The 24,039-nt window shown below is 35.9% G+C and overlaps 1 protein-coding gene across 8 annotated transcripts in view; it reads right to left on the reverse strand.

The window, feature by feature from the left end:
- The window catches only part of LOC150109749 (histone reader KMT2E-like), a 902,496-nt gene that overhangs the window by 466,788 nt on the left and 411,669 nt on the right, over positions 1 to 24,039 (reverse strand). For all 8 annotated transcript variants that reach the window (XM_090407149.1, XM_090406915.1, XM_090406833.1 and 5 more), the window contains one exon: positions 3,907 to 4,027. In XM_090407149.1, the coding sequence (XP_090263275.1) occupies positions 3,907 to 4,027 (121 nt within the window). The remainder of the gene's footprint in view (positions 1 to 3,906; positions 4,028 to 24,039) is intronic.

Raw genomic sequence — 24,039 nt, forward strand, 5'->3', positions numbered from 1 at the left:
TGATTCTGCCTTAGTATCTCCATGTTTGGGTCTGCCTCCCACTGACGAGTACTAAATAAGGGTTGAAACCGGTCTGGGTAGTGGCCCTTCCCTTAATGCATAGTAGTATACATGTCCGCAAGGAGATGTGCTTTGCATTATGGGAGATACTGAGACAAGGAGTGATGAGAGCTTGGTCCACCTTTGTCCTGAAGATATTTTCAGGCGTAAACTTTGCTTGCTTGCACTTGGATAAAGGATTAAACTAAATTTATTATGATGAAGATGATGATGAAGAAATGGGATCATTGGGAGTTAGACCTTGCAGAGGTCACAAACCAATCAGTTCTTGACAAGTGAATGAATTGGCTACTGCCCATTGTCCAGTCAACACTGACTTCAAATTCAAACCACAGAAATGAGTTATTAAAGGTTTCCAAAAAAGACAAGAGACAACAATAAAAAAATAAAATAAAAAAAATCACTTTTAGACAGAATCTAAGGGGAAAGCCTTTTCAAGAAGGAAATCAGAAAGCTCATCACAGGTGGCTTGGTTATCTCAGCAGGGCAGATACAGACAAATTGTTACATAAATTTTGGGAAGCAAGATGCAATCAAAATATACCCAATGTTCAAACTCCCAAAAATCCTTTCCTTTAGTGTTATTCAAGTAATCAGCATTGATTTCGGTAAACTATGGAGACTAAATTATGGTAAATTATTATTAAAAACACAGCACTTTATAACCAAAATTAAGGACATCACACTTGAAAAAAAGTGATTTATTAGTAATTTTTGACATATTTAAAAATATTTAAATATTTAACTACATATAAAGATAAATTTATATATATATTATATATATATAATAAAGATAAATATATTTAAATATATATAAAGATAAATTTAAAGTTATCAGCAACACTTTTCTAAAAATTGGTTACAGTCAAAACACTATTAACAAAATTCTCTACAAGACCTCAATAAAAAAGAAAGATAAACCAGACTACAATAAAATTATAACCATTCGTTATATTAAAGGGACATCAGGTAAAATAAACAGAATACTGAGGAAATACAACCTCAAAGCCACCTTTAAGCCTCCTGCAAAATTAAAAAGCTTACTCAACTCATCCAAAGACCCACTCCCTCTGCTGGCCCACCCTGAAGTATACCTTATTAATTGCACCTGTAATCTACCATATATAGGGGAAACAGGATGCATGATTCCTATCAGACAAAAGGAACATAAATGACACATTAAATATAATAAAAATGGTGAAGCTGGCCTTACTGATCATGCCCTGAACACTTTACATAGAATTGACTGGGAAAACACCAGTTGTTTACATCACACCAAAACATGGTATGAATGCAAATTTAAGGAAGCCTGTGAGATTCTTATCAACTACCTCAATTTGAACAATAATGATGGCCTAAAAATCCCAAGCATATGGAAGGCACATATTCTACCCACGGAACCTTTCACCCCAATTGTTAACTATAAACACAGCTGTAGATATCCACAATCCTAAAACTAATATAACAATTGTAATGTTAAAAATAAGACATCATTGTCACTGTAAGAAAACTATCCATAAGAAAGAATGTTTCTCTCATGTGATCTTAAATAGAATTTAGCTTTGATGTAGTTTCTAAATAATTAATTAATTTGTAAGTTATTATCTGTATTTTTTTAAAAATTTATTTTTTTTTAATTAATTTATTTTTTCACTAGAGGTCATGCCAGTAGAATAACTGGTGATCAAATGATTGTTTCTTTAGCTTACTGTGTGAAATGTAACTCAGCTTGTCCTTGTATATTTGTATATACTCCAGATGATAATCTTAATATGAAGGTTGCAAACGAGAAATAAAAATAGATATATAACATGATTGTAAAGTCCATAATTTCTAAAATGAATGCTGATCACCATACAACACTAAAAGAAAGGATAATATAGCTTGTCTTTGTAAATATATGTGCATGCTGCAAATGATAACCATAGTACGAAGGTCGAAACATCAGGAAATTAAAGTAATTATTCCTAACACAGTTGCAGTCTCCAAAATTTATGGAAAAAAATTCCAAACATGACAACATAAAGTGGAATCAAAAAGCATGAGGAATGAAGACAATAATTACGAAAAAGAAACAACACAGGCTGGAAAATTCTCTGTAAATCCGTTCACCTCATTAAGAAAGTAAGTGTGTGCTATCAAATGAATATTCTGTAAGTATTCTTCAAAATGAATCAATCAATCTTCCTTTTAATGAGAACATAAAATTCTATAAAAACAAGAATTTGTTGTAGAGACATTTTTCCGAATCACTGAAAAATCTAGTAATAATGAATGCCTATTTGCACTGCATGGATGCAAAAAATTTCATATAAATCACCATTGTTCAAAATGTTCTACTTAAATTATTGGCAAATAGCAAAATGTTACAGATTCAACTACTTCTATGCAGAAAATGCACTCTTAAGAACTAAAAAAAGCTTCCCGCATATCTTGTAATTTGGATTTTTTCAGATTTATCAGAATATTCTGCTAGGTAGAAAACTGTGGGAATAAAAAATTGCATCTATGACTGACTGTTTCATTTATTTGTTTATTTTTGCTGCATATTTGCCTTTCAAATACATTCCAATTCACATGTTCTTTATAATAAAATTAGTTTAATCCTTTTTCCAATTGTGAGCAAACAAAGTTTGCGCCTGAAAGTATCTTCAGGACTGGGGTAAGGTGGTACAACACCAGGACAACTCGTTGCAAAGGTGGAGCAAGATACCAACACTCCTATCTCAGTATCTCCTATAATGCAAAACACATCTCCTTGCTGATATGTCTAATGTTATGCATTAAGGGAAGGGCCACTACCCAGTCTAGTTTCGACCTTTATTGAGGTCTCTTCAGTGGGAGCCAGGCCCAAGTGGAGATACCAGGCAGAAGCATTAGCAGGTCATCTCTACCTATTTTATTATACTCTAACCAAGTGAAAAATAAACTTTCAACACATGTTCTTTCTAAATACATTCTAAATGCTAAATGCATTCAAGTTCTATCTATGATATTTATTACATCATCGAATACTAAATTTGCCCTCCTTATTTAGGAGAACAAATACAGTGGGAGTGAAATGGATAAATCATGAAATTATAGAGAAGCTGCAGAGAAGGGGGATGTTATAAAGTAGGATGTTCATCAGCTTCAGTTTAATAAGGCACAACCGAGGAATGAGATGAGTATAGTGAGGATAAAGCAGATGAAAGAATAACAGCTGAAGTAGCCAAGTCAAATCCTAAAGAAATCTGGATTTATTATTTAGCTAGTACAAGAGAGAATAAAAGGCTATTCATCCTCTCTTCTACCAGGACTGACTCTAACTGGATAAAAATGATGGATTAATGTGCCTCATCTCCAGTGTGACACAACCACCCTGCTTATAAGAGACCTGAACTGCTAGAAAGTTTTATGTTTGGTCTTTAACAGCAGCATTTCTGGGTTATGCAAAAAATAAGATATAAATAAACAAAACTACTCCAACCATGTACTATATAATGTTGTGCAAGTGGGAGTCAGAAAAAAATGGGGGGGGGTACATTAAAGTAATTTTTACATGGCAAGTGGGGTGAATGAGTGAAATGCATTATTGGAGTGTGTGGTGATTGCCCCAACAGTGAATATTTTCAAGTCATACATTGGCTTAAATGTGATATGATAAAATATGTATTATTGTCTGTAAGGGAATCTAGCCTTTTCCAGCAAGCAATGTTCTACATATATATATAAACACCCAGAAATAATACTAATATTACTAATGTTATATAAAAATTACCATAATGGGAAAAAAAAAATCAGTTTTTTTTATGTGAATTAAGAATTATGTCTATATCACCTTTTAAAAATAAAGACATTACTTACTTCAACATTTGGTGAACAGGACTGCCGAATAAATCTTGCATCATTTCCATATTCTCTCGCATCAACACATATATCATATTCTTTGCCCTGAGACTTATAAAATAACACAAAAGGATAGGATCTGGAGGGGGTGGAAAAAAACTCTAAAAATACTAATAACCTTGTAATTTTTAAACACAGATGTATAAAACATGTAAATAATAAAATAATAAAAAATAACTATCATTAAGAGGTTTAACATAGAAGAATAAAGAACAGTACCAAAAAATTACACATACATTAAGTGATGAAACACAACCAAATATTATTATTATTACACAGGTAACTCCATGACATCAGCAAATTGCCTTTTACAGACAATACCTATCATACCTTGCTTTAAACTCATTCACTGTCAAGGCACTCACAACTAATTTCTGGGAATAATCCATTCCACTCATTCACAACTCTCCAAGCAAAAAATCTAGTCCACATACCTTTGCTAACCACATTCTTACACAGCTTCCAGGAGTAACCTCTAGTTATCTGTCTCTATTCACCATGTATTAATTATTATTTTTTATTTCTTTCATCAATCTTATAGAAACCCTTTAATAACTTAAGAATTTACATCATGTCTACTCTTTTTTCCTATCAACTAACTTTTTAACCATCATGTAAGATGGAACACTACTTGGTTATACAAAGAACCTGCTGTCAATGCAAAGGAAAAGGATAAACTCTGAAAAGTTGGAGCTAGAAACACCTTAACAGACTTGAAAATCAGTAAAGCAAAAGTGACAACAATGTGTCAAAGGTCAGTGAAATGCACTGAGTTTAGTGAAGTCTGGTCTACCTGTAACAACCAAATACTCTTGCCTATACCTATAGACTGAGGAAAATATATAATTATTATTATTTTTATTATTATTTAGGCCTCCATGTAGTCAAAAGACTCATCATGGGAGGTCCTTCCTAGGAAACACAAAGTCTGTCAAGACTCATCGTCGGAGGTCCCTTTAGGAAACACAAAGTCTATCATACCACTTCTTAAACTCATTGACTATTCTCGCTCTCACCACTCTATCAGGCAATCCATTCCACAGTTCAACCATCCTCCATGCAAAGAAACTACTCCTCACCCTCTCTCACAGTTTCGTTTCGTAACTTCCAGGGTTGGCCCCTTCTCATCACTCCTTCCCGCTGTTCAACCAAGCGAAAGAACTTCTCAGTGTCAACCCTGTAACCACCTCTCAACAGTTTAAAAGTCTCAATCATATCACCTCTCCTTCTTCTATCCACCAAACTATGCAGTCCACATTCCCTCAGCTGATCCTCATAATTAACATTGTACAGTCCTGAAGTTAATTTATTCCCTTCAAATCCTGGGGGCCAAATCTGAGAACAATAGTCTAAGTGTGGTCTGATCAGAGTCTTTTACAACGGAATGATAACTCTTTATAAGAGTGAAATAAACTGGGCAGATGTTAAGATGTCATGCTGCTCAGAAATAAGGTACAAGCCTCTATGATATTAAGAAACCAGTGAATGATTTTTGTCATCTGGTATAATACCACAATATTCCTTAATGAAACATTAAAGTGTGCAAAAGCCATTGCTAAATTTTAGAACAAAGATTGTTTTTTATTTATTTATTTTTTCCCCCAAACTCTTTCACAATGGCATGTTTTTACAATTATATTATGCATCATGAAGAGAAGAAACAATTCTCTGTTTCAAGAGAACAGATTTAAAAAAATTATTATTCAGATAATTTTTTAAAATCTTTTGTTCTAAGTTTAGTTGCTATATAGCACACTGGACTAAACCTAATGGAAATCCTTTAGAAAGGTGTTTATAGATAAAGAATAATTTTTCTGTCCAATATTCTATCAGGTGTACATGGAGGCTGAGCCTCTGTAGCTCAGTTGGTATAGACAAAGTCCTTGTACAAGAGAGAATGGGTTAGATTCTCATCCATGATATCAGGAACTTTTATCTAGTCTCTTTCAAATGAAGGTGAGTTAGCTGGTCTTATATGGAGGTAAGGGGTTTTTTCACCTGGAAAAGCGGGTTTTTCATCCCCCAAGAACAGGCAAACCAGCCACAGGAACACATGCATCAAAACCAGGAGGGATGGGGCAAACCACCTGATCCTCGAGACAGTTACAGTTGCAAAGCCCACTTCTAAGAATCTTAAAGGTTTGTGAAAGCTTAAGAAGAAGAAGTACATGGAGGGTATACATGTAGTAGTATACTAGGAACAATACAAAGAGCACAATTTGAAAATAAATTTGGCAAGTCTTCCATTATATATACAGGGGGTCCTTGAGTTACGTCGGAGATCCGTTCCTACGGACCGATGTAAGGTGATTTTCGATGCAAGTCGGAATTATCATAGCCTAAGTTACTTACCTAACCTAAAACACTCTAAAGTCATACGTATATATATCAAGAAACAGAACTAGGCCATAGGAAAATGAAAGGGAGAACATAATTACTGTATAGTACAGAAAAATTACAAAAATGAAACTGTAATAAAAAAACAAACATAAAAATGAGAATCCTTTCCAATCTGCCAATCCTTTCACGTGTTCAAGGATGCGAACTTTATCCTTGATAATAGTCCCAACTGTGGTACAACTTAAGTTCAACGCACGGCTGATGTTTGTTGGCGTTTCTCCCTTTTTTGCCCTTTTAATAATGTCTAATTTCACTTCTAATGTAATGGCTTTCCTTTTCTTCGACACACTGCTATCAGAAGAGTCTGCCTTACGTTTGGGAGCCATATTGAAGGGTAAAAAGTCAAAAAAAAAACACAAACACAAAAGTGAGAGAGCGGATGTAAACAAAGCACATGGTACCCAAAGAGTGTATGATGGGACCCAAGCGATGCCACCTCTCCCAAACAAACGGCGCATTCTTCCGCCACGCTCACAAACAAGTTCGCCCGCGATGTTTGAATTTTATGTTGTGCTGCTTCAAGTCGAAATTAATTTTTTAAATTATTTATGGAATTACCGCTGTAAAGTTGAAATGACACAATGTAGGTTGAGGATCCCCTGTATATATATATATAATGGAAAGAAGAATCAGCTTGTGGCAAGTTGTACAAGTGATGATTTTGAGTAGAAAGTGGATAATACACATTCAAATTTTCAAATTGAGCTCAAAGGGGGTCACACAGTACTACTCAACAGGATAAAAGGCAAAAGGCTGCACTAAGCGAATAGTGCTTGGAATAAAGTTGCAAACTTGGACATCTTGTAATATCTCAAAGGCATCATCTGGATGATTTCATGTAGGGGAAGAATTATTTGAAAGTGTGAAGAAGACTGCAGAATTACTGATATTGCCAGAGCCTTTGGAAATCTCACACAGTGTTGTATTCAGGCTCTGGGAAGTGTTTCAAACCAATCGAATGTGCTCCAGACATTTGCTAAGAGGTCACCCTCACTCTATCATGGAGCACGAAGACAGATTTTTGGTTATAACTGCAAAATGTAATCGATGCACCATGGCAGGTCAGCTCACAAGTCAGTTCAATTCAAGCACAGGTGCACAGATATCTTGACAAACTGTGGCAAGACAACGGCAACAGGTTGGCCTATATGCCCTAAGGTGTCTAGTCAGTGTTGCTTTATCCACAGCTCATCGCAGAGCATGTTTGCAGTTGTGTTGCATCCAAAAAAATTGGACAAGACACCAATGGGCGTTTTTCAGAGATGAGAGTAATTTTAATCTTTCCTCTGATTCTAGAAGACACTTAATCTGGCAAAAAAGTAGCACTACTTACCACAGTGAAAATGTTCTTGAAAGGGAGAGACATGGCTGCTAGGATCATGGTATGGGTAGGCATTATGCTTAATGGATGCACTGAACTACATGTACTGGAAAAAAGGGACCATGACTGGTGAATGATATTGCAATGAAGTACGTTTGATTGTTCTGTGGTGTTCTAGATGAAGAATTCATTTTTATGGATGACAGTACCACACCACATCATACCCAAAGACTTCTCTATTTAGACTTGTAACTGATTTTGTGATGCATAACACTGTACAAAGGAAGAGCTGAGGATTAAAGCAAAGAATCTTAGAATATCTAATCTGGATTATGCTTATGATTTACACTTATTTGCAAATAATGTAGAAAAATAAATTCCTTTATTGCTGCGGCTGACAATGATGGGAGTCAACTAGGTTTGATTATCAATCTGAGAAAAAAAAAACAAAGGTAATGAAAATAGGTCATAAAGATGAATCCTCAGTCTTTTTTAATTATTATTACGGGTATCTCCATGGAGTCAGTAGACTCATCGCGGGAGACCCAAACTAGCAAAACAATATCTGTCATATCTCTTCTTGAATTCATTTACAGACGAAGAGCTCACAACTAAGTCAGGCAATGAATTCCACCCATTCACCACCCTCCAGGCAAAAAACCTTGTTCTGACACCTTTGTTAACCACACTCTTCTTTAATTTCCAGAGATGACCTCTTGTTCTTCCATCACTATCACACAGCTGAAACATTTCCCCTGCATCAATTCTATAAAAACCTTTCAGTAATTTAAATGTTTCTATCATATCACCTCTTCTTCGCCTATCAACCAATCTCTGCAATCCACAAGCTCTCAATCTATCAATGTACGGGGCATTTTTTATATCACTCACCAATTTGGTCACTCTTCTCTGAACCCTCTCCACAGCTTCCTCATCTCCAAGGAATCCAGGTGACCAGAACTGAGCACAGTAATCCAAATGGGGAAGTATCAATGCTTTATAAAGGGGAATAATAACCTCTTTATCTCTGAATGTCAGTGTGTTCCTCAACAACCAAGTAATCCTATGTGCAATCTTGGACACCTTAGCAATGTGTCCTCTGAACTTCATCTCCCTATCTACCAACACCCTAAGTCCCTAGCCTCATCAATCTCTTGGAGTACCTTTCCATCAATGCAGTACATAGCTGGTATTCTTTTAATCCCAAAATGCATGACTTTACACTTTTCCACATTGAACTGACATCCATTATCTTTTGCCCATTTTACCAGCTTATTTAAAGCATCCTGCAAACTTTCAACATTGGCTTGATTTTTCATTGCGCTACACAACTTTGCATCATCAGCAAACAACTGAATATCTTCTTTAAGCCATTTCCTATATCATTTATATACAAATTAAACAACATTGGCCCAAGCACAGAGCCCTGCAGCACACCACTGGTCACCTGCCTCATTCTGGACTCGGCTCCTCCATACACCACCTTATGGTATCTCTCCCTGAGCCATTCTCCTATCCATATGACCAATTTAATATCCATTCCCATCTCCTCCAATTTGCGTAACAGTGTTCTATGGGGGTATCCTGTCAAAAGCCTTAGCAAAATCCAGGATGATTAAAGGATGTTCTATAAGAACACATCTCGCAGTTCAATTATCTTGGTAGCTGTGCAACTGATATTGGTGAAGTGAGGAATGACATGGGTTATAAGGTTAGGAATGGCTTCAGATGTGTTCAATAAATTATGAAAAGTTTGTAAAGACATTATACTATCAACAAAAACAATGCTTAAAATATAAAATATCTAGTTCTCTCTCTCTTTTTACATTATGGAGCTGTGTCATGGATATTATATAAGAATAATATCATTATCATTATGTGACACCTCCAAGTAGTCCAAAGACTCATCGAGGGAGGGCACCTACTCTACAACTCAATCCACCAACTGCAGCAAACCACATTACCTACTAATATAATCAAGAGATGTGATTCTTTTATCCCACGGTCTTTAAAGAATATTTTTGGTGTGAAATGTTTGGTTCTGGAATAATGCTGAAATACGAAGCAGGAGTAGTCAGCAAACTCTCAACATTATCATATGTAAGGAGAGGCTACATCATTTAGGCCATGTTATCAGGATGTAGGACACTCAGTCCATCAACAGGATTATGTTGATGATACAGAAGTTGTTAGGCAAAGAGGTATACCTCTAATGAGATGGACTGAATGATAATATCAAACAAAACCTAAATAGAATTGACATTTACAGGCACGAAGCAACAGTATATGCTCAGGATGCACACATCTGGAATAGAAAGATATTCAATCTGATCAGATCACTATAACTGTTGCTTGCTTGAGGAACTTTTAAGTAAAAATACATAAACAGACCATATCTCTTAGACCCAGAATAGAAAGTACTGATTCCCCTATAAAGTGGCCATAGAACTCTCATTACAGGCCACACTTCTTCCCATGTTAACACTATGCCCACTTCAAATCCTGCATGCCAGAAATGATCCTCAGTGACACTGATATCATTGTCTGCTTTAATATAGTTATATCCTTATTTCTATTACTATTCCTTCCTTCTTATTCAGTGTACTCCTTCATTCATACTCTCAATCTCCAACATATTACCTTATTCGCTTTCACTATAGATTCTGGCTATTTTAAATGCCACGGGAAAACCTACAAGTGCATTGAAGGCATAATCATGGATGCCCTCATTGCAAATCTTTTCATGGAACATTTCAAAAACGCAGTTCTAAACTCTGCTCCTCTCAAATCCATAATATGAATATGCTAATTGGTGATGTGTTCGCCACATGGTTGAGATATGTTAGAAACATTTTAGCATAACTGAACATTTTCTGAAAATAAAACAATAATCAAAACAAAAGGAAAATAATCAGGCCTCATATGAATTATTGTGCACAGATTTGGTCACCTGGTTTTCATGGTGATGAGGATATGTAGGAAAGGGTCCAGAGAAGATTCACAAAGGTGGTCATTGGTCATTGGAATGTGGAGTATGAGGACAGATTGAAAGTTGCAGAGCCTCATGAATAGGAGGAAGAGAGGGATGGGGGGTATGATTGAGTAAATATAAGCTTGTTACGGGTTGTTATCGACATGGAGGAGATTATTCATAGAAATGGGAGAGGGGGAGGTAGAACAAGAGGTCATTGCTGGAAAGGTGGGTGTGAACAGAGGAGTGAGGAGTAGGTTCTTTGCATGGAGAGTGGTTGGTGAGATGAATGCATTGCCTGAGTGTGTTGTGGGTGTAGACACATTGAATCAGATTAAGGCACAGTTGTATGAGCATTGTGTGCAATGGTGTGTACCTCCCACAATGAGTCTCTCTGACTCCATGGAGGTCAAATGTTAATAATAATAATAATAATAATAATAATAAATTGTCCTCCCGAAGGAACATGGCCTTGTCATGGTGGTGGGACTTGCGTGCTTCAGTGATGTTGAGAGCTATTCTGGCGGTAGCATAGCTCCCAGCAAGACAACCCTTGTCAGACAGGTCTCAACTGAGGAGCCAGACTAACCGTGTTCCATCCCCCATCTTAATGGTGAAAAGGAAGAAGAGGTCCATACCGGATCAGTCAATGCCTGGGTCATCAAGCACTGCATCTGATGTTGGGGATCCTGTGCATAAGGTGACAAGTGGGCTACAGGACCCAGCTCCCCTTGCTGGGCAATCAGAGCAGGAAGCTGAAAAGCAACTGGAAGAAACCAAATGTAAAAAATGGACTGTAGAAGAAAACAGAGAAGTTATGAAATGTTTTTACAGATCAACACCAGAAAAAAGAGGCTTTAGAAAGTGCATGCATTTAATTTGGAAACAAAAATTCCCACAATCTGCAATAACAGAACAAAGACTAATGAACCAAAAGAATTTCATTTTCCATAACAAATTATTTAATGAACTTGAGCTGCAAGAGTTACTTAATAAACCAACAACTCCAGTTAAAGTAACAGCAAATCATCAGGAAGTAGCTATATCAAACTTTGGAATTCAACTCAGTAAACATCAAGCTGACAACATACCTCAGAATGTTTTGACAGAAGCGCAGTGTAAAATGAAGTCAGGGATATTGGAACATATGAACTCCATAAATGACTGTATAAGACTACCACCATTAAAGTCTTTACAGAAATCTAAGCTAAAACAGTTCCTCTTCGATGCAAATGCTGTAATTAAAACCATCACAACCAACAGGATAAAGGAAACAAATCAGCTCCTACACAGCATAGCCTATATCATTACAGTGATCTTGGTTGCAAACCGCAAGAGTAAAAGTCGAGGATGAAACAATCTGCACCATGGAAAATCCGGTTGGAACTAAAAGTCAACAAACTTCGATGTGATCTGAGCAACTTAAAGAGTTTTAAAGAAGGATGGCTGAAAAATAATAACACCAAAAACAAAACTGTTTAACACTAAATTTAAGTGTTTAAATTTGCCAAAAAAAAACAATTGCTGAAGTTACTGAAGAGCTAAAACAAAGAATTATAGCGGCTCATAGAAAATGAAAAGATATGAAGCAAGAATAAACCAATATGTGCAAAATATGCAATTTCAACAGAACCAACATCAGTTCTTTCACTCTCTCCAGAGAAATACAAATGCAAACAATCATTCACCAGAAAAAGAAGAAACACACAAATTTTGGAAGTCAATCTGGGATAATCCTATTGAACACAATAAAGATGCCTCATGGATTACTGTAATATAATCAGAAATGAAACAAAAACAAATGCAAAATGTCATTATCACTAAAGAAATGGTCAGTGCACAAGCTAGAAAATTAAAAAACTGGAGTGCACCTGGCAAAGATGAACTACATGGATTTTAGTTAAAACATCTAACCATTCTACATGATCGAATGGCAGAACAATTTAATTATTTGTTGCGGTCAAGCTCAGTAGAAGACTGGATGATATCTGGGCATACTTTTCTCTTAATGAAAGATAAGGGTGCAGACCCAAGTAACTATTGTCCAATAACATGCCTACCAACTATGCTTAAGATGTTCACTCCAATCACAGAAAATTCCATATACCAGTACTTATCAGATAATCAGACTTATCCGATTGAACAAAAAGGCAATTTTTAAAAATCTAGAGGAACAAAAGACCAGATCCTTATAAAATCATTCTCAGAAATTCAAAAAGACAAAAAACTAACTTAAACATGGCATGGATAGACTACAAGAAAGCATTCGATTCTCTCCCACACTCCTGGATCCTAAAATCACTACAAATATTTGGAATTAGCAAAAACATATGCTTGTTTCTGGCTGCTGCTATGAAATCATGGAAAACAACTATAATAGTGAATAATGAAAGATTCGAGATATTAGCATTAAACGTGGAATTTTCCAAGGTGATTCCTTGTCACCATTGCTCTTCAACATTTCTTTGATATCTTTGTCTATGATTCTGAAGAAAACAAAACTTGGATATGAAATTCCTAAATGTAATATTAAAATTTCCCATCTATTGAATATGGATGACTATGTATATGGACTATCGGCCCAGCAAATAGACTCTTTATTGAACACAGTTCATATTTTCAGTCAGGACATCAAAATGGAATTTGGTTTAGATAAATGTGCAATTTCATCTATTAAATTAGGAAAAATTAATGACACCAGCAATTTTAATCAAGAGAAATATATAAAAGCAATTTCAGCTGATGAAAACTATAAATACCTAGGAATATCAGAAGCCAATGATATTCTCCACTCGAAAAGTTAAACAACAGGGAGAATCAGAATACATCAAAAGAGTTAGAAGTATTCTAAAAACAAAACTAAATGGATTAAACAGAATTAGAGCAATGAATTCTTGGGCTAAAAAAATGATCGGATACACAACTGGCATAACAGATTGGACAAAAGAAGACCTGGACAAACTGGACTGCAAAACTAGAAAAGTAATGACTATGCTTCATGCATTACATCCACAAAGTGATGTTGACTGGTTGTACCTACCAAGGAGAATAGGTGGACGGGGTCTGCTGCAAGTGAGACAGACTGTGGAAGAAGAAGAAGAAATTAGTTTAAGAAGTTACATCAAGAATAGCTCTGAGCCAATGCTTCAAGCAATTACACAAGAGGCCTTCTAAAAGCAACAGGAAACAAATCCAATTACAAAAAGGAACAACAAAATAACCGATATGTGTGCAGGAAAAATAAACCTTTGCATGGCCAAATTTCTTCAAGATACTGAGGACAAGACGTGGCAATGGCTACAATATGGATTCATTAAAAAAAAAAAAAAAAAAAAAAACAGACGGATTTATTCTAACAGCTCAAGAACAGGCATTATAAACTAATGCAATGAAAGCAAAAATTTTGAACATCAATAATATTAGCAAATGCAGATTATGCAATGAGAAAGATGAGACTGTAGAACATCTAATCAGTGCATATGCAGCAAGATAGCAATGAATTCTCAAACTGACTATAAATACTGCCATGATCAAGTGGCCAAAATAATTCATTGGTATGTATGCAAAAAATATGGCTTTCCTACTTCTGATAACTGGTGGTAGCATAAAATAGAGACAGTATTGGAAAACGAAACAGCAAAAATTCTCTGGGACTTTAGAATGCAAACTGATCAGCATTTGGAACACAATAGACCTAACATCACAATTATCAAACATCGACAGGTTTGGATTATTGATATCACAGTACCCAGTGATAACAACATTAACAACAAAGAGCTGGAAAAAAATGACTTAAATATCGAGATCTGGTAATTGAAGTTGGCCAGCCAGTTGTGGATTAAACACACTAAAGTCATCCCAATTGTTATCGGCGTACTTGATGCAACTTCAAAGAAGTTATCCAACTATTTACAGCAATTAAAAATCGACAAAGTGATCCCATATGACCTACAAAATACAGCATTACTTGGAACAGCCCATATTTTACGACGCTACCTGACAGACTATTCTTAGATTCTTGGATAGAATCTGAATTGTTCTGTATCACCAGTCATTTTTGTTTATATAATATCTTGTTTTGACTGTGTATCAATTATGTGAATAAAATAATAATAATAATAATAATAATAATAATAATAATTGTCTGTTCTTTGATACTCTAAGTTACCTGGCTTCCCAAAGGATCTTTATACAGTAAACTCTCGATTTAAAGGACTATTAGGGGCTACGGATTGTCCGTAAAATTGCAAGTCCATTAAATAGTGAACCTTAGGAATAGTAATGAAAATAAAACACTTTCAGTGGTACAGTATTAATATATTTTAATGAGAAAATTTTTATGTAAATAGCATTTTACTGATGATTGGGCTTGAAAAAAGCATCAAGCTTCAGTTGCTACTGTTTCTTAATAAATAACGATCGAAATTGCCGAAAATGTTCATAATAAGGAATCACTTGTGGATCTGAAGATGTGCCTAAGAACGACATGATGTTGTCCATCTGTTCTCTAACCACCAATAGTTTCGGACCAGCTGGAACTGCTTCTTTATCTTCTTCTTCCTCGTTGTCAACCTCCTGATTGCCCCACAGAATATCTTCAGCAATCTCTTCCTGACTAAGAATTTAATAGCCTGGGTCACCCTCGTCAATGTCTCGCCATTGTTCAATGTTATTCTCACTGACATTATCACCAGTTCGCATCAAAATTTCATGGAAATCAGAGGTTTTGAAACCACTAAAATCATATTCTGGTTCACTCCCATTCAGTAACTTGGTCCAGCTATTAACCAATGTCTTTATCTCTTTACAAGCAGAAGCAAAATTAAAGATGGCAGACTTGATATTGTATGCATGCAAATTTTGAAGTGTCCTGGCTCCTCTTGTATCTTCTTTTTTGGGATCGTTTTCATTCTCCAAGACAACCATAACCTCTTCAAGAAACTTATACAACCTCTTGCAGGCAACAATGACTCCCTGGTCTATATGCTGTATTATTGAAGTGGTGTTTGGAGGAAGGAAGATACATTTTATTCTTCCATTCCTACTAACCAACTTCTCAGCATTATGATGGGCTGATGCATTATCAAGAAGTAAAACAGCTTTTCCATCTTCAGGAGAGATTTTCAGGACCTCTTCTTGGTAGTTTTGCACTTCAGGTATGAAGTGATTGAAAAACCAGTCGAAAAAAATGTCACTTGAAAATCAGGCATTCCTTGAGCTGGAATAGATGACAGGCAACTGATTATTCAGAACATTCTTGAAAGAGCCAGGCTTTCGTGCTCTTCTGACTATCATTTGCTTGAGACGATGAAAATTTATTTATCACTAGGTTAGACTATAATAGATTTAGTTTAATCCTTTATCCCAGTGAGAGCAAACAAAGTTTGCGCCTGAAAATATCTTCAGGACTAAATATAGTGTTGTACTATCTTATCCAGTAAGTAGTGCAACACCAAGGCAACTCGTGGCAAAGGTGGAGCAAGCTACCAGGCACTTCTAACCCAGTATCTCCCATAATGCAAAACACATTTCCTATGTGGATATGTATACTGTTATGCATTAAAGGGATTGGCCATCTACCCAGACTAGTTTCGACCTTTATTGAGGTCTCTTCAGTGGGAGCCAGGCCCAGAGCTGGAGATACCAGGCAGAAGCAGTAGCAAGTCATCTGTGCCTATGGGAGTTGCCAAAAGGTTTATCACCTTTTTTAAAAATTACTCTGGATTTAGAGAAAGATGTTGAAAATTTATTTATCACTAGGTTAGACTATAATAGATTTAGTTTAATCCTTTATCCCAGTGAGAGCAAACAAAGTTTGCGCCTGAAAATATCTTCAGGACTAAATATAGTGTTGTACTATCTTATCCAGTAAGTAGTGCAACACCAAGGCAACTCGTGGCAAAGGTGGAGCAAGCTACCACGAGTTGCCTTGGTGTTGCACTACTTACTGGATAAGATAGTACAACACTATATTTAGTCCTGAAGATATTTTCAGGCGCAAACTTTGTTTGCTCTCACTGGGATAAAGGATTAAACTAAATCTATTATAGTCTAACCTAGTGATAAATAAATTTTCAACATCTTTCTCTAAATCCAGAGTAATTTTTAAAAAAGGTGATAAACCTTTTGGCAACTCCCATAGGCACAGATGACTTGCTACTGCTTCTGCCTGGTATCTCCAGCTCTGGGCCTGGCTCCCACTGAAGAGACCTCAATAAAGGTCGAAACTAGTCTGGGTAGATGGCCAATCCCTTTAATGCATAACAGTATACATATCCACATAGGAAATGTGTTTTGCATTATGGGAGATACTGGGTTAGAAGTGCCTGGTAGCTTGCTCCACCTTTGCCACGAGTTGCCTTGGTGTTGCACTACTTACTGGATAAGATAGTACAACACTATATTTAGTCCTGAAGATATTTTCAGGCGCAAACTTTGTTTGCTCTCACTGGGATAAAGGATTAAACTAAATCTATTATATGCTTGAGACGATGTTTGTCATCGCCATTAGTACAAAGTAGGGCTGAAATGCATTCCTTGTTTAATTTGCAGCCAGGCTTGCTAATCTCATGTTTTTTCGTGAGGGTATTTTCGGGAACAGCATGATAGAACAGGTCTCAGTTGCATTGTAAACTTGAGACAAAATAAGACCCTCAGATTGAATGACTTCAATGATGTATTTTCTGAAGGGCTCAACTTGTTTTCTCGATGAGTCTTTGTACTCCCTGGAGGTGTCTAATAATAATAATAATAATAATAATAATAATATTGGAATTCAGTGCTTCATCACATGTTTGCCTGTTCATAATGCCATGTTGTTTAGGAAAGCGTCAAAACCACCCATCACTCACCTGGAACTGTAAGCTCATGTGTCGTGCCAGTTTTTCAGCAGATGACCTGAGTTCAACACCATGAATAACAACGCCACTAGATCGCTGTTGAATGAACCACTTGTAAACTCCTTCTTCTAAATTCTTATGCTTGGCCAACTTCATGTTTCTTATCCACCACAGTGAAATCACTTTTGGAGCTCTCAATGCTATATTTTAGCAAAAACTGAGTGTTTGTCTTTATTTTTGCATATATCTGAAACTGTTTGCTTTTTCACCCCATAAAGTTCACAAACATGAGCAACAGATGCACCATTTTAACTTACTTATTAACTCAAGTTTCTGTGCTATCATCAAGTTTACTCTTGTTCTTTTAATCCCAGACATATTAACTGATATTAATAATGATTAATAATAGTTTAACTAAACATTACTCCAGCAACAGCCTAAACACCACATGTTTTGTGCTAGCAATGCTACTGAATCAAAGCACATGCATGTGCACGAACTATTATGAGTACGCATGAAATATCATAAATATACATGAATGTATCCGAAGACTCAATTTGTAAACACTGCCAATCACTTCTGATTAACCATCATATTAATTCTTTCATTATCTGTATTTATTTGTCAAATTCTGTCCGTTACATCCGAAGTCCGTTGAATCGTGGTCCTTTAAATTAAGATTTTACTGTGCTCTTTTCTATTTACAGAAAATGTATCCACACTGGAAGGTACATCAATCACCTATCACACCACCTACACCCCTCCCAGCAATACGGTGTCATCAAAACCTATTAGAGCAATAACCATCTACTGAGATCATACTAGCCTCTCCAATGAATTCCATCACATCTGTAAAACTTTTTTTAACCAATGGCGTTGTTCTTCACAAAATCAGCAGAGTTCCCTGCTGATTCTCCAAATCTAATCACCCCACAAAATCCATTGTTATCGCATACAGCTTGCAGACCTCAGAAAATATTTCACTCGTTGTTAAAACAAATGACATACATACCTACTTCAGACCATATGAAAAATTAGCTACCCTTATCATCTCACCAGAAGATCTGTTCCACCACTTAGATTATCTTAGTGTCTACAGTAACCCATGCTCCAACAAATGTAAATACTTTGGAAAAACTGGAAGAGCAGGAAATATTCACCTAGAATACAGAAAGTATGTCCATCACATGCATTACTGTTCTGGAGTGACAGACCATGTTATAGATACAGATCACCAGATTTGATGGAATGAAAAAACCTCCTTCCTTATATGGAAACAGATATAATTCAGAGAGAATGGTCCTGATTCACCAGAGCACTACAGTATTCTCAAAATCTAAACAAATCTGTCTTAAACACATTGTAAAAAATCTGGAAGACCATCACTGTGAGACATTCAGCAAGTTTCTCCCACTGCACATATAGAGGGCACTAGAGTTATAACTACAGGAGAGAGCCATTTGAAATCAATCTATGTTTGCTTTCCTGCATGTACCTAGTTCTTTGTCCCTAGAAGACGTCTTTGTGACAAAACAAAATACTGGCTTATAATCGTCTTCTTCTTTTAACCATTTTTTGACCACTTCTGACTATAGGTGTCTCCCAATTCTTTCCATCTGTTTCTATCCAGAGCTTGCTGGTGCCAAAGAGTTCCAACTGTTGGTTTTATATCATCTGACGATCTTCTTGCAGATTTTCCAGCTGATCTTTTACCTTCATATGGCCACCACTCCAGTAAAACTTTTGTCCATCTATTGTCCTTGAGTCTTGCAATGTGTCCTGCCCATTTCTTTTGAAGTATGGTTTCTCCAATATCTAAAAATTTTGTTTTAGCTCTTGTCACTTCATTTCTGATTTTATCTCTGAGTCTTATGTTTAGCAGACATCTTTCCATTCATCCTTCTATTTTTCGCATTTCATCTATTATTACCTTTTTGATTGACCAGGCTTCTGCTCCATATGTCATAACAGGCAAGATGCATTGGTTGAACAGTTTTGCTCTGTTCTCAGGTTTTATTTTGCTGTTTAAAGAATCTTCAATTTCCTAAAAGCTTCTCATCCCATTCCCATTCTTCTTCTCACTTCTTACATGATTCCTTGCAGTATACATTCATCTACTTTTCAATTTCTTTATTCTTTACCCTAATAACATTGTGTCTTTCATCACATCCTTTTTGGTTTGTCATTATTTTACTTTTCCCAGAATTAATGTCTACCCCAATTTCTAGTGATTTAGTTGTTGGATCTTCTATCATTTCTTTTAAATCTTTCATGTTGTTTGCAATAATAAGAATATCAGTAGCAAATCTTAGGTTATTTAATTTAATTCCATTAATATTGACTCCTTTATAGGACCATTCTAAATTACACATCATATGTTCCAGTGTTTAAGATGAAGAGTTTGGGAGAAATGGTGTCTTCTTGTCTTATTCCATGATTTATGTGAAATTTTTTGCTTATTTCATTAAGAATGGAATTTCATTAAGGAAAGCATGGTATTTCCATGCTTTCCTTGAACAAACGTTCAAACCTATAATGGGATCTATGTAAGAGGCGAGTCCTGGACCAAAGCATGTTGTGGTCAGTTTCAATCCCGTGCTGAGCCAATCCAGACTTTTCAGGTTTGTTGTGAAGAATAGAGGATTGATGTTCTTGGATTCTTTTTCAAGAGAACGTCCAGTCTGTCCAAAATAGGAGAGAGTACAGTTGCACAGAATTTGATAAACTCCAGGAAGAGATAAAGTTGAGCGTTTGTCTTTAGGAGAAGGAAAATGAGAAGACAATTTGTTAATAGGTGAATAAGTAGCTGTTATATCATATTTCTTTAAAATTATTGTGATAGGTTCTGAAATACCGGAGATATAAGGAATTCATACTCAACGTATTGAAACTTTGTTGTTTTGTGAAGGATTATAAGAATTGAGAAGATGTTGAGTACTTTTTTCAGAAAAGCCATTGAGTTTCATGTGTTGTTGGATAGTAGAAAGTTCTTTCTGTAGATAATCAAAAGTAGAACAATTAGTTTTGGCTCTTCTGATGAGGCATTTTATAATTCCTGTTTTTAGACATGGATGATGGGCTGATTCTTTAAGAATATAACGACCTGTGAATGTTGGTTTCCTGTATACTGTAGATGTAAGCATATTTGAAGGTGACCGGATGAGGAGAACGTCTAAAAAAGATAACTGGTTGTTTTCTTCTATTTCCATAGTAAATTTTATACGATCATGCAAGGAATTGATACTGTTTAAAAGAGAAGATAAAGAGTTTCTGCTATGTGGCCAAATAGTAAAGATGTCATCTATATATCTTACCCAAAAGGATGGTTGAGGGAAAATAGATGAGAAGAGGACTTTTTCTAAATGTTCTAAATAAAAGTTGGCTAAAGCAGGAGAAACAGGACTTCCGATGGCCGTTCCTTCTACTTGGCTGTAAAATTTATTTTGACATACGAAATATCCAGAATGTATTACGAAATTGAAAAGTTTTATAATGTCTTCAGGAAAGATGTCAGCAAGTAATTTTAAAATTTTCTCTCATTTCTGAGAGAAAATTTAAAAAGTCATGTGAAATGCTCAAACACAACCCAAATCTCGACAAAAATGATGGCCTAACCATTTCAAGAATGTGGAGGACCCATCTACAACCTGTATAACAACCTAAACTAGCCATAGAAAAAATCCCACTACAAGAAGACAACCTGGTGAAGTGTTTGTAACATTCGACAGCAACTGAAAGAAAACATATTATAACAATCAGAACTATCCAGAAGAATATTATTACATGAGGACTTTAGCAGTTTATTGTAGTTGTATTTATTTATTTATTTTTTTATTTTTAATCACTAGAGGTCAGGCTAGGGAAAAGGATTAATTAACTACATCGATTTAGTTTACCGGTATACAGGGCATGAGCATGTAGCTTTATACACTTGTATTCTTCCGATGATGACCTCGATACAGGGGTCAAAACGTCAAGTTTTATTTTGTTAGTAATTAATAAAATAATCTGTTCAATTCGTGTGTTTATGTGTCCCTAAATTTACATATATGAGTGCTGATCACCGTGTAACCTTAAAAGAAAGATAGGTATCAGAAAGTTGTATATGGGGTGCAGTATTTCGAAAGAGAACCATCACCAGTGGTGTGCCGCAGGTGTCATTTTTGGGGCCACTGTTGTTCAATTTGTATGTTAATGGTATTAGGTTGGGTTTAACTAGTGATATCCAGCTGTTTTCAGATGATGCAAAATTAGGGAGAGCAATGCACAGTCAAGCTGATGTTAATGCCTTACAATAGGACTTGAATACATTGCATGAATGGGCAGGTAAGTGGAACTATCAGTTCAATGTCGCCAAGTGTAAGGTTTTGATATTTGGTAAGCAATGATGGGATGCAAAGTATACATTTGGTGGGGAAACTTTAACAGAAGTAGAGGGGATGAGAGAGAGAGAGATCTAAGAGCGATAGTGGACAAGGACCTAAAATTCAGAGGCCACATTGCACAAGTTGTGAACACATCACATCGAATAATGACAATGATGCGGAGAACTCCGACATGTAGAATAGAGGGGTTATGATTCCATTGTATAAGGCCTTGATCAGGCCTCATATGGATTATTGTGCACAGATTTGGTCGCCGGGTTTTCATGGTGATGAGGATATGTTGGAAAGGGTACAGAGAAGATTCACAAAGGTAGTCAGTGGTCTTTAGAAATCATCCTCACAGGAATGATGGCCTTCATCACTTATTCCACACCAAATTTACAGCCACAATCCAAGCCTTGGTATTCAAAACACTGTGCCAAGGTAGTAAAAGAAAAACCTAAAAACCTTTGCATTCCACAAATGGCTCAAGACCAAAACACCAGATGCTCACTCTACAGCTTGTAACAGCTGTAAAATAAACACCACCAAATCAAATCAGACTTTGAAAAAGCTAAATGCTGCAAACCTGTCTCCTGTCCAAATGAGAGTTGATCTTCTGATCTCCTGATAAGGCCACTGGTTGCTTCTTTAATCACTCAGGTTTCCATCACCCTCACATACAGATAGTACTATTTTTACTTCAACTAAAGGCAAGGAGGATTTACTGGCATCACTCTTCTCTTCCAATACCTGCATTAACAACACAAGAAAAGTTCCCTCTTCTCCACTAAGAACTGCTCTCTCCATATTATTATTATTATTTCCCAAGACCTCATGGAGTCAAAGACTCATCTGGGAGGTCCTTTTATCACACACATAATTCATCATACCGTGTCTTAAACACACTCAAACTCCTTGCAGACACCACACTCTCAGACAAGGCATTCCAATCATTCACAACTCTGCACAAAAAAAACCTGCCTCTCACTCCCCTACTCACACCTTCTTTATACAGTTTCCAGGGATGACCTCTGGTTTATCAAACATAGTCTTCGGCCAGAAAGAAATCCAAAGAATCCTTCATAACCTGAACATAAAAGAGGCATCTAGGCTTGATGGTATCTCATGTTTAGTGTTAATAACTTGTTCCTCATAACTAATACCTATTCTGTATTGCCTCTTCAATCTATCCTATTCAACTATGCTATTCATCTACACTACGACATAGAAACATGTCCACATTCAACTCATCCCAGGAAAGAAAAGAACCAACCAGTTTGAAATAGCTGTCAGGCCAGTGAAACCTTATCAAAATGGATTAATAAAAGGCAAACATAAATGCTTTCGTGACACCTATGTCTTTTAAGTAGTCCACACTAAGGCAACTCGTGAATGCAGGAGAGATAGTATTCCCATAAACTCTCAGGTCAACTTATCTTATAAAACTTTCATAGTTTCTGCATTCAGCTTTGAAATAATGATGGATCTAATATCCATTTTGTCTATATATTATATTTGTTAATTGTGTGTGGTCTGCTCTGTGTAATGAAAAACCCAAGTTTACATGAGAAAAAACCTTACCACCTCTGTCTTAGACTAGCTAACTTACCTTTAACTGAAATGCCGTAAGAAAGGTTCTTTACTTTCTACACAGGACTTGAACCCACATCTCTACAAGAATATATTAGGAAGGAAGTTGACATTCTTAAGTATTCAAGAAATTGTGAGTAGGGCAAATCTATAGTTTTATAGTCATTTTCAACAGAATGGGAGTGGGAACCTTAGCAAAACAGGTATTTGATGATTATGGAGACAACTACCATGTTTGAATAAAAACTTTAGTTTAATATAACTAAAATCTACATTCGACGTTTCAGGCAACAAGCTATACTACAATCAAACTGGTTTGTTAAAGACACTGACCAACCGCTACAACAATTGTTGGCCTGACCTCTGGTGGGAAAAAAAATAAAAAAATAAAAAAATAAAAAAAAAATAAAAATAAAAAATAAAAAATTATACATCAACGCTAGAGTCCTATTATTAGTGTTGTCTACTATATACATATATTAACATCATTCCAGCCAGTTGGTATGGAATGGTTTTCTAATACTAGCTGAAGATTGGCTAGAGTTCTGACTTATGCTGGATCTTACATATTAAGTGGGCTGAATGTGTGCCATCCAGATCCTT

This window comes from Typopeltis vanoorti, chromosome 1, assembly GCF_054136105.1.
Source record: "Typopeltis vanoorti isolate ZY-2024b chromosome 1, IOZ_Tvanoo_1.0, whole genome shotgun sequence".
NCBI classification, from domain to species: domain Eukaryota; kingdom Metazoa; phylum Arthropoda; class Arachnida; order Uropygi; family Thelyphonidae; genus Typopeltis; species Typopeltis vanoorti.